This window comes from Solea senegalensis, linkage group LG1 (assembly GCF_019176455.1).
Source record: "Solea senegalensis isolate Sse05_10M linkage group LG1, IFAPA_SoseM_1, whole genome shotgun sequence".
In the NCBI taxonomy this organism is placed as follows: domain Eukaryota; kingdom Metazoa; phylum Chordata; class Actinopteri; order Pleuronectiformes; family Soleidae; genus Solea; species Solea senegalensis.
The window spans coordinates 18,296,963-18,308,569 of NC_058021.1; the positions used below are offsets into that span (position 1 = coordinate 18,296,963).

At 41.7% G+C, this 11,607-nt stretch overlaps 1 protein-coding gene across 1 annotated transcript; it reads right to left on the minus strand.

Moving 5' to 3' along the window:
• Positions 1-1,459: 1,459 nt before the first annotated feature.
• On the minus strand, positions 1,460-9,223 carry LOC122766300 (myosin-7-like). Its single transcript, XM_044021059.1, has 28 exons — positions 9,088-9,223; positions 8,891-9,009; positions 8,613-8,762; positions 8,353-8,523; positions 7,967-8,276; positions 7,812-7,888; positions 7,512-7,717; positions 7,307-7,430; positions 7,096-7,232; positions 6,763-7,018; positions 6,441-6,683; positions 6,188-6,364; positions 5,955-6,100; positions 5,780-5,870; positions 5,314-5,703; positions 5,075-5,201; positions 4,885-5,003; positions 4,605-4,801; positions 4,349-4,532; positions 4,048-4,213; positions 3,828-3,952; positions 3,399-3,707; positions 3,088-3,291; positions 2,706-3,002; positions 2,511-2,615; positions 2,058-2,153; positions 1,821-1,955; positions 1,460-1,594 (listed from the first exon to the last, which is right to left on the minus strand). Exons 1-28 carry the CDS (start codon positions 9,155-9,157, stop codon positions 1,571-1,573), a joined length of 4,755 nt encoding a protein of 1,584 aa, XP_043876994.1. The 5' UTR covers positions 9,158-9,223; the 3' UTR covers positions 1,460-1,570.
• Positions 9,224-11,607: the final 2,384 nt, after the last annotated feature.

Sequence of the window (11,607 nt, forward strand, 5' to 3'; positions counted from 1 at the left end):
GTATCCTAACAATAGAAACATACTTTTCTTCTTTTTACTGAAACACAATTGTGTGCATTATAAGATCATTGTTATTGATTTACTTTCTGTAAATATAACATGACATACTGTATATTTATCATCACATTAAGTGCTGCAAAAATAATAGCTTAAAATAAAGCTACTAATTAAAAATTCAAAAAAGTCTATATACTATTAAATTGAGAGGGGGGTTAAGGGGTTTCATTCAACACTGAATGAAAATTTTACTGCGGTTCTTTAAGGACCTCGAGGACTTTCTATCCTCCCTGGATGTTTTTTTCGTGCAGATTCAACACATGTATATCTGTTTAACGGGGGTCATTTCCAATTTCAAGATTGTGTAACCACCTACTGTAGCTCTCAACCAAATCACCATTGTGTCACAAACAATTGCCCTTACCGCCACAAACAAAACCACAGACACACCACGTTTAAGGTGATCTAATTATAGAGTCAGAGAGTTGCTCCATATTTTTGATGCAAGCCTGCAATCAGATGGGCTGTTAATGAAGCTGATAATCCTCTGCATACGCCGTGCGCTATGGCGTGTTAAGCACAGGTATGAATGTACGGCCATTAGCTCACAGATACCTGCTTGTCCACTTAGAGGGTTAACGACATGACATGTAATAAGAGAAGAGACAAGACACCCTGAACTTTATTAACACAAACAGAGCGTGTGAGGCCTCCCTCTCCTCCCTCTGCCTTCCTTAAATACTTATCCATACACAATCCTTCAGCAGCACCAGTGACAGAGACAGAGACCGGCACGATGGTAAGCTCAGTTAGCTTCATGCTTCTGAACCACTGCTTGTACTGAGAGGCGTGAAACATGAACATAATCTTCATTTCCTGCTTGATTTCTACTTATATTTGATAACTTATTTCCTAAAAAAGTTCACGAAGCCTTTGGAGGAGCAGGCAGACTTGGACATGGATTGACTGACCAGCTGGAAGTGATTATACGTGGGATTATGATGGGTCTGAGTATGAGCAGTGGTTCGTTGTTGACCTTGAGGCCCAGGCTCTTGGGCTGTCTGTGACTCTATTTTAAGCACGAGAGATTTGTTTTATCTTGCTCCGTTGGAGTCACCACGTCACCTCGACTTTACAGCTTTCAAGCCCTGTGACACCACACGTCATGGATCCTCTATGTTCCTCTGTCGAGGCCTAACTCTGCTCCTCCTGCTCTTTAATCTCCACTCAGACGCATGGCTTACTTTGTATTTTTATTCAGTTCACTGAATTCTCTTTTTATGGCAACTAGGCATAAGACACCGATTGTTAAGTTAAGTTAAGTTAAGTTATAGTAGCAGCAATTGTTCCTTTAAGGCTGGATTTGTTGTAACATTTATAACTGAATATTCTAAATTCAATATTTTCCACACTAGGTTCAAGGAAGTTAATCATTTTCAAAAAGAAAAAGGAAGAATACTTGTTGTGCAGCAGCTTGTTGCATCTTTATTAAGCACTACAGGTGGTGAATATTAGTAGTTGAGGGGATCTACGGTACACAGCAGGGCAAAGTATCTCTGAGGGCTCCAGAGCTTCACTCTTCATCAAAGCCTTTTTGCTGCAGCCATGACAGTTGGAAAGAAAGAAGAGGAAGAGCTGTTAGGTCACTAGATTAGTATTGATTTAGCTTTCATATATACAAAACAGACAAGTATACACCGGAGCACTGCAATTGGCCCCACACAATTGAGCTATAGAGCAGCATGAGTCAAATGTAGCCAACAGAGGGCAGCATGTGCCAGGGTCAGTTGCTGTGCACCTGCTACAGAATGCATGCTTCAAACCTTGGAGCCCACGTCACGGCTCTTGGCACGCATCTTGTTGACCTGAGTCTCGGCGATGTCGGCTCGCTCTTCAGCCTCGTCCAGCTCGTGCTGAAGCTTGCGGAACTTGGTGAGGTGAACGTTAGCCTGTTCCTCCTGTTGTTGCCGTTAAATTGAACAAACACGTGTCATGAGTTTGATTGAATTAATCCTCGACAAAACAATGGGAAGACGAAGACGCAGCAGGAAGACACTCACAGCCTCCTCAGAAGATCTCTTGTATGATTTAACTTTCAGCTGCAGCTTGTCAACCAGATCTTGGAGGCGGGCGATATTCTTGCGGTCCTCCTCATTCTATGGGAAAAGGAACATTTGCTTTCTTTTAATTTATCCACGTATTGAGGTTAATAAAGCCAGAGAAGTCTAAATTGTCTAAATTGTAGACCTAAGTCTAAAATTGTAAAGTGTTCTTAAGTCATAATGGCCTTCAATGTATAGTGTGTGAAACATGTTAAAGTGGTTCTTATTCGGTTTTCAAGCCAAAAAAAGTCTCCTCACTCTCAGCTTAAGGAAGTTGCCATTTTTTACTTTATCATATACCAGTAAAAATGCAGTGGCAGCTACGGAGACATTGGGGGATCTTATACCTCTCAAGTGAGCAAGACAGTACTCTCACACTTTTAGACCCAAAGTGTGTACATGCTACAGTACCTGATAGGTCAGTTCCTTGATGCGGCGCTCATATTTACGAACACCTTTCACAGCGTCACTGCTTTTTTTCTGCTCCATTTCCAGTTCATTTTCCAGGTCCTTCACCTGATCACAAACAAGAATATTTAGGTAAAAATGTTTTTGGTTTTTTTGCTACACTTGCAACATCACAGCAAATGAAACAGAAATACTCACCCTGGCCTCCAGCTTCTGCACTTGCTTCTTGCCTCCCTTTAGGGCGATCTGCTCAGCTTCGTCCAGACGGTGCTGAAGGTCTTTGATGGTTTGCTCCATGTTCTTCTTCATACGCTCCAGGTGAGCGCTGGTGTCCTGCTCTTTCTTCAGCTCCTCTGCCATCATGGCAGCATCAGTGATGGCCTTCTTGGCCTTCTCTTCAGCGTTTCTGCACTCCTGCACAGCGTCTTCTACTTCCGTCTGAAGCTGGGAAGTGTCAGCCTCCAGCTTCTTCTTCTGATTTATCAGGCTGGTATTCTAGTGTTACATAAAAATATATACATTTTAGAGGAAAACATAGATTTTAAAAGAAGGGAAAAGGTAGTTGGTCACTGCATTTTACCTGTGAGTGCAGCAGCTGCACCCTCTCACTGACATCCAGCAGCTCTTGCTCAGCAAGTTTGCGGCTTCTCTCAGCTTGCTCCAGAGCAGCCCTCAGTTCTTCTAGTTCAGCCTGAAGAAGCGTGTTGCGTCTCTCAACAATGGCCATGTTTTCCTTCATGTCTTCACTGGCGCGCAGAGCGTCATCAAGCTGGAGCTGAGCATCCTGTAAGGTTTTCAACACCAAATGGTTATAAGAAAATGCCGTGAAAAAAAAGAGAATAATGACAGCAAAAATTTAAGTTTAGTTTAAACTCTCATCCTTTGACTTACCTTCAAATGTGCATGAACAGATTTAAGTTGTTTCTGGGCCTCAGCTGCCTGCCTGTTGGCCTGGCTAAGCTGGATCTCCATCTCATTGAGGTCTCCCTCCATCTTCTTCTTGATACGCAGGGCCTCGTTCCTGCTGCGACACTCGGCCTCGAGAGAGCTCTGCAGGGTGTCGATGGTCCTCTGCAGGTTCCTCTTGCTCTGTTCCATCTCCTCGTCTTTCTCAGACAGTTTGCGCTCAATGTCGGCTTTAATTTGATTGAACTCAAGTTGAGCTCTCAGAATCTTTCCCTCCTCATGCTCAAGAGAACACTGAAATAGAAATCAGGCAATTTATATCATTTCAAAACTGTGCTTGTACTGTACACTCATATAAAGTGCTAGGTGAGTGTAAACATGTCAATAACTAACTGTGGATTTTAGGTTTCTTACCTCTGCTTCCTCAAGGGCACATTGAATCTCACTTTTTTCCTGGTCCAGCTGCTTACGAACCTTCTCCAACTCGTGAATAGTTTTTCCTCCCTCACCGAGTTGCTCAGTGATATCAGAAATTTCCTCTATTTATTTAGAATAATTGGCTTTCATTGGCTTTTTTTCCCTTGGCAAATTGACAAATACAAATTTGTCAATTGTCAATTAATTGATACTTTACCTTGAAGGTTCTTGTTCTCTCTCTTCATGGTCTCCAGTTGTTCCAGAGCTTCTTCGTAGGAGTTCTTCAGTTTGAAGAGCTCTGTGCTCAGAGACCTGGCTTCTTTTTGAGAGCTCTCCAGTTCACACTGAGACTCCTCATATTTCTGCTTCCACTCAGACAGGATCTAGACATTGAGATGTCAAGTTCTGTCATCACAAATTTATCTTCCAGAGCAGATGTGAAAACACCTCAGAATACAGATTTCAATCATTTGTGGTGAGGATATTTTTATAACTGGAAAGAAAAAAAAAAACCATACCTTGTCAAAGTTCCTTTGCTTCTTGTCCAGAGCAGCAGCAGCAGCATTAGACCTCTCTACATCCACCATGAGATCTTCAATCTCATTCTGCAGTCGGTGTTTGGTCTTCTCCAGAGAGGAACATTTAGCATTCACTGCTTCAACAGCTTCCTCAGCATCCTGCAGACGCTGAGCCAGCTTTTTTCTGGAGTACAACAGATTTCGATCAACATTATATACTCTTAAATTGTACTAAAGTACAATGTATTTAACTCACTTGGCCTCCTCCAGCTCTTCGGTCCTCTGGATGGCATCAGTTTCGTACTTAGTTCTCCACTGAGCCACCTCAGAGTTGGCCTTGGACATGCCACGCTGCAGTTCACCCTTGGCCTCCTGCTCCTCCTCATACTGCTCTCTGAGAAGGTCACAGTCATGGCGAGCAGACTGCACTGCATGTGCTAATGCATTCTTGGCCTATAAATGGATAACAAATGAATTCCTCATGTACATTTACTCCATAAATAAACCATAAGGTTTTTAATAAGTTGCTTTGCTACCTTGACTTCTTCCTCCAGTTGTCTTTTAAGGTCTTCAGCTTGCTGATTGTAGGAATTCTTTCCCCTTGTGAGCTGAGAGACAAGAGATTCCTTCTCCTCCATCCGTCTCGATAGCTCATCTAGACAAGAAAATGTTTCACTCTTACATTACTCTACATAAAAGACGTTTTTATTTTTGCATAATACTCACCATTCTCAGCTTGAAGCTTGGCTTTTTGGGTGGTGACGTCGTTGAGGGACCTCTGATATTCATCGCACTTGCTTCTGTAATCGTTCATTTGATCCTCCAGAGTTCTGCAGGTCTTCTCCAAGATAGTCTTCAAAATAAATATATTGTTGGTCACTGACACGTTTACCACTATTCAGTCCCAGTTAGACCAGATTTAAAGTATTATATTAGCATATTCAGCATTTTCAAGCACACATTACCTTTGACTTCACAATATGTTCCATATTGGAGACAACATCATCCAGCTCCAGTCTGAGCTCACTCTTTTCCTTCTCCAGTTTCTGCTTGACTCTCTGCAGGTTGTCTATCTGCTCTCCCAGATCAGCGACGCTGTCAGCTTGTTTCTTCCTGAGTGTGGCAGCAGTGGCTTCATGCTGCAGAGTGGCCTCTTCAAGGTCTCTGCGCAGTTTCTGGAACTCGGCCTCCCTCTTCTTGTTCATCTCAATCTGGGCAGAGGTTGCTCCACCAGCCTCCTCCAACCTCTCACTGATCTCCTCCAGCTCTCGGGCCAAGTCTGCTCTCTGCTTCTCTACCTTGGCTCGGGCAGCTCGCTCTGCCTCGAGCTCTTCCTCCAGCTCTTCGACGCGGGCCTGATGTCACAACATGTTTAAGTGCAGCAATATTTGGAAACATAGTTTGCACTTCATTGAAATCATTTCACTATACCTGCAGCTCCTTCAACTTTTTCTGGAGTTGAGCGATTATGGCCTGCTCATCTTCAAGTTTGCCATTCAGCTGACTGATTTCAAAGTCTTTCCTGCAAAATGTTGTTAGTTTATGATATTGGCTCATACTAAATAACCATAAAAGCGACAAATATAAAGTAATAATTAAATATTACTTCTTCATCCGCTCTTCCAATTGCTGCTTGTCATTTTCTAGATCCATTATAGTCTCCTGGGTCAGCTTCAGGTCTCCCTCCAGCTTTCTTTTGGCCCTTTCAAGGTCCATTCGAATCTTCTTCTCTTGCTCCAAAGACCCTTCAAGCTTAAAGTGATATAAAAAAAAAAAGTGAGTTGTTGTCAACCATGAATACTTCATCTATTATAAGTGAGATATGCCATACGTTCATACATCATCCACTTGCTGTTCCAGCTTGACTTTGGCCTTGGTCAGAGTGTTGACTTTGTCTTCTTCACTCTGCAGGTCATCCAGTGTTTGCTGGTGAGCCTCCTGTAAGGCTTTCTTCTCCTTGGTTAACTTGGCAATGATTTCATCCAGAGCTGCCATCTCCTCGACCAGGTTCTTCACCTGTGAATTATTAAAAGAGGCATTAATGGATGCCCCATTAATTATGTGTCACAGATGTTTTAGTTTGTTGTCATACCTTGTTCTCAGTGGCATGCTTCTCTTTTTCCACTTTAGCCAGAGTTAACTCTAAGTCATCAATGTCTTTCTTTAACTCAGAGCACTCATCCTCCAGCTTCCTCTTCTTAGCAGTTAGCTCAGCATTCATCTCCTCCTCATCATCCAGCCTTTCAGTCAACTCTTTGGCTTTGGCCTCCAGCTGGATTTTGTTTTTGATCAGCCCCTCACATCTTTCCTCTGCATCACAGAGATTATCTTGCTCCTGTCAGACATTTAGTCTCATTAGCATGTCCTGGAAGAACATGTTTAAAAGGAGAGCGTTATGATCATTATTTTCTTACTGCTTGAACTTGTAATTGCAGGTCATTCTTCTCTTGGAGAAGAGAAACCATTTTCTCCTCTAGTTCCTTTCTTCGAGCTTCAGACTTTGCATAAGCCTCTTTCAGCTTCAGGAATTCTTCCTTCATGTTGGCCATCTCCTTCTCTGCCTCAGCTGATCTCAGGAGAGGTTTAATCTTGAAGAACAGCTTCATCCAGGGCCAATTCTTGACCCCCATGAAGGAACGGACATTCCACTGGATCACCAGCAAAGCATCTCTGTTTTCAGTGAAATGAAAGGCTTGAGTAGAATTCATGAATCACAAAATCAGTGACTAATGTATAATGTCTGTTACCTGCGTTCCACCATCTTCTGATACTCAATACGAGACAAAAGACCACGAGACCTGGCTTGAATGCCAGTGATGATTTTAGAGAGACGTTCGTCTCTCATTTCCTCAAGCAGACCCAGCAATCCAGCCTTAAAGAACACCTAAAGAGAGAAGTCTGTTTTGTTTAAGTGTCACTTTCAGTCACTTTTTCCCAAATCAGAACTCCAGACAGTACCTTGGTGTGTCCGAACTTGTACTGATTATGATCTATATCCAGAGACCCGAGGAGTTTCTCTGCTCCCTTCCGGCTGTCAATGAACTGACCCTCAGGGATGGCAGCGGGATTCAGGATGCGATATCTGGAGAATCAAAAAGAACATCATGAAGCATCATCTCATATATCTTTCAGTATCTGTGGAGTCGTGCAGTATGTGTAATACCTCTGCTTGAAATCTCCATAGAGGATCCTGTTGGGGAAACCTTTCCTGCAGATCCTGATGCCCTCCAGCACACCATTACAGCGCAGCTGGTGCATCACCAGAGGATTCTCCATGGCCCCAGGAGTCTTGGTCTCGTTGGGGATGATGCAGCGCACAAAGTGAGGGTGAGTAGACCTCAAGTTGGTCATCAGCTTGTTCAGGTTTTCCTTTAATAATGTAGCACATATATTTACATGGTCTGGTGCGCTTGTATACAAAATACCTTATAATAGAGGAGTGAAAACAGTGAATGCACAATACCCTGTGAAGAGCAGACACTGTCTGAAAGGATGATCCCTTCTTTTTTTTTTCTTTTTTACCTTCAGTACCTTCACCCACTGTTCAGGGAGAAACATTTTTTTAACTTATAAGCTAAACGAAAAAAAAATTCTCCAAATAAGCAATTCACACCATACCTGAATCAGCTCCAGCATAATTTGCAAAGAGTGTAGCCAACAGCTTTAAAGTAGACTTCTGGTACAGGGCTACAACAGTCTCATTCAGAGGGTCTTTGTTCTTCACCAGCCAGTTGTTGATATTGTAATCAACAGTTCCAGCATAGTGCATCAGGGCAAAGTGGGCCTCTGGTTTCCCTTTGATAATTCTGGGCTTTTGGAAGTTGGCAGATTTCCCCAGATGGTTGTCATAGAGCTTAGCTTTAAATGTGGCATCAGAGGCTTTGGGGAACATGCACTCCTCTTCAAGGATGGACATGATACCCATGGGCTGAAGAGACAAAGTATGAATTGGTTTGGAAAACAAATGATTTGATTCTTGTGTTTTTCATGTAGTCGTCTCTCACCTTCTCAATGAGGTCAATACAGGCCTGCAAATCCATACCAAAATCAATGAAAGTCCATTCAATGCCCTCTTTCTTGTACTCTTCCTGCTCCAGCACAAACATGTGGTGGTTGAAAAACTGTTGCAGTTTTTCATTGGTGAAGTTGATGCACAGCTGCTCAAAGGTGTTGAACTGTAATGAAATAGTCCCCAGTATGAGGTTTGATCATTTGTCCTTAAACCAAATATAACATATATTTTTGGGGGGGGTTTGGAGCTCACTTCAAAGATTTCAAACCCAGCGATGTCCAGTACACCAATGAAGTACTGGCGAGGCTGTCTGGTCTCCAGTGACTGGTTGATTCTGATGACCATCCACAGGAACATCCTTTCATAAACAGCTTTGGACAGAGCTCCAACAGCATAGTTCACCTTTAGCACAGGAAATATAGAAAAACCCAAATACACTAAACAATACACTTTGCAACTGAATTGACGTAGAGAGAGTTTGTCCTTTGCTAATGGTTCGGTTTTTGGGGATGAATTCCATTCTTTCTCACCTGGGCGACATTCTGTCCCTTGGTGACCCACTCATTTCCTACTTTGACTCTTGGGTGACAGAGACATTTGATGAGGTCGGCAGAGTTCAGGCCCATGAGATACGCTGATTTGTCAGCATCTTAAGAAAGGACAGGAGTGCAGTGAAACTGTAAGTTGGTTCCTGAGTCGATATGACACACGAAAAGCCCTCTCTTACCCTCAGTGCCGTCAGCTTCGGCCTGCTCCTCTCTCGGCCTCTGCTTGAACTTCATGTTGCCATAATGCATGATGGCTCCAGTCAGCTTGTACACAGAGTTCTTCTCCTCTTGAGTGAAGCCCAACACATCGAAGGCACTCTGCGGAGGCAAACACATTAACTTTTTTGTTAAGTGCTACAAATGGGGGTCTTCTCCACTCACCAGAGAGAAATTAAACACGCTTTCACCACTATTGCAACTCTGTCGCGACTCATGCAACTCTTTCACGACTATCGCAACAATAAACTCGTAAAATAATATTCTACACATTTGTTACTAACCTATGACTTTTTTGTCACTTTTTGGACGACATACTATGCTATGACTTTTTTGTCAAATTTTGCACGACATACTAACCTATGACATTTTTGTCAACTTTGGGATAACATACTAACGTACACCTTCTTTTGTCACATTTTGGACGACATGCTAACGTACAACTTCTTTTGTCACATTTTGGACGACATACTTACCTACAACTTTTTTTGTCACATTTTGGACGACATACTAACCTATGACTAAAGAAAAACATTTAGTTTTCTGCTCAAAAATGTGAAAATGTCAAGTCAAAAAAGAACATGTTCTACATTTTCGCAAGACTCATTTTATTAAATGGATATGTACAGCACAATCCTGCATTAAGACAGCAAAAAATATTCCTCTTTTTAATGTTGAGAAATGTTTTTGCTACTCCAAAAAATATACTACAATATACAACAGGTGTGCTTCATTGATTTATTTTTAAAACCTCCTCCTACCAGAGCCTTTCAGACATGAGTCCCAGCGTCAGTGTGAAGTAAAACATCAGTCCCACAACATGGGGACAAAGTAAAGACGATTTTAGTCATTGATTTTTAACAACTACAGCTGCTTTAATCACTGTAGTTTCACCATAAAACATTAATGCAACAAAAACATTATTTTTTAGAAAAGACACCAAGATGTCTATAAAAACGTGTATCCATAAAATGAATTTGTTTGAAAAAGAAGAGGGAGAGTTGGGGGAAGGACTTCACTTCAAAAGGTTTCACTAAATGTTCCAAAGTTTAATATACAGAAGCATCTCAGAGATTTTCGGAAGAGTGTGATTGCTCTTTGGCTTCTTTTACACGGATACAAAACAACATTTTCACCAATTATGCCATTAAGTCACGTCTTTGTTGAAAATCACCACTTTTTTTGACTGAAATGAAAATATTTGACAAATACAAACTCCACACAATCAATAAAATCTCATTTATGGTTGCTTTTTTGCATTTAAAAACAGAAAATGACATGGTCTCATTAATATGTTATTACTGTTATTAACATGTTTTTAATCATAGAGGAAGAAGAAAAAAAAAGATAATTGCACCTGTGTAAAATCAGCCAAAAATCTTCTGGCACCATTCAATTAAAAACAGAAAAGTTGCTTCTTCTTTTTTTTTTTTTACAAAATGTTCAAATGAGTCCTGTAGACCACAACATTAAAATGAATGGACTTTCACATGGTCCACTTTACAAGAAGAAATCAAATCAAGTGCCGGTTCAAGTCCCGGTTTATCTGCTGGTGTGAAACGGCTCAGCAGGGAACAACGTGAGTGTGTGTGTGAGTTTAAAGATAAGGGTTTTTCTGCCGTGCATTCAGTGCATTTTTTAAACTTTAGATGCATCGCTCACAGTCCACGAGAAAGTATAAAAAGGCAACAAGGAGTAAAAAATGTCAGCGGAGAAATAAAAGGCTGTGAAACTCAGTGAAAAAAAGAGTAATAAGCACAATTTAAGGGGGGGTGAATGACTGAATTGTTCATGGTGCGTTCCATTTGCAGTAACGGCCCTTTCGACTGTATTTGTGTGTAAACTGTGTGTACGACTGATTAAATGTGAAAAAAAAGGAAATAAAGTGTTTTAAATGACTGACATGCGCGGCAGCCATCTTAGAATCACATGCCGACGTTTCTGAAGTTGTGGAACGCACCAAAACCCCAGATGTAAGTGGTACAAGTACAAATGTAGCCGCGACAGAAGCTGCGTTGTTTTAAAACGGCAAAACACAAGTTTTCTAAATAAAAAAGACATTAAAAGTAAATCATTTAGAATGTGTAACTTCTGCTACGGCTATTTGTCCCTGAGAACCGTAATCTCAGTTTGATCCGTGAGGTTTTTTTTTTGTCCCCTAAAAACTTCTTAGAAGGGCACAGCGTGTGAAACAAGAGGAGGATGCATCTAAGAAAGTGTGTTGCCATGACGCCCAGGACAAAACAACAGAGTGAAGAAAGAGTGGGAAATAGAGGCAGAACGTGTGGGCGGGTGTGATTGCATGGAGGCGGAGTCAAACAGAGACAACAGAATATTTTGTGGAAAGGTGATAAAGCAGGGGTCTCAAACTCTGGTGACCTGGGGGGGAGGGAGTCAATGAAAGGCTAGTCTGGTCAGGAGGGGGCAAAAAAACCCAAGAGTTCAGTAGAGATAGACGATCTGAGCTTAAAATCATGTCACGA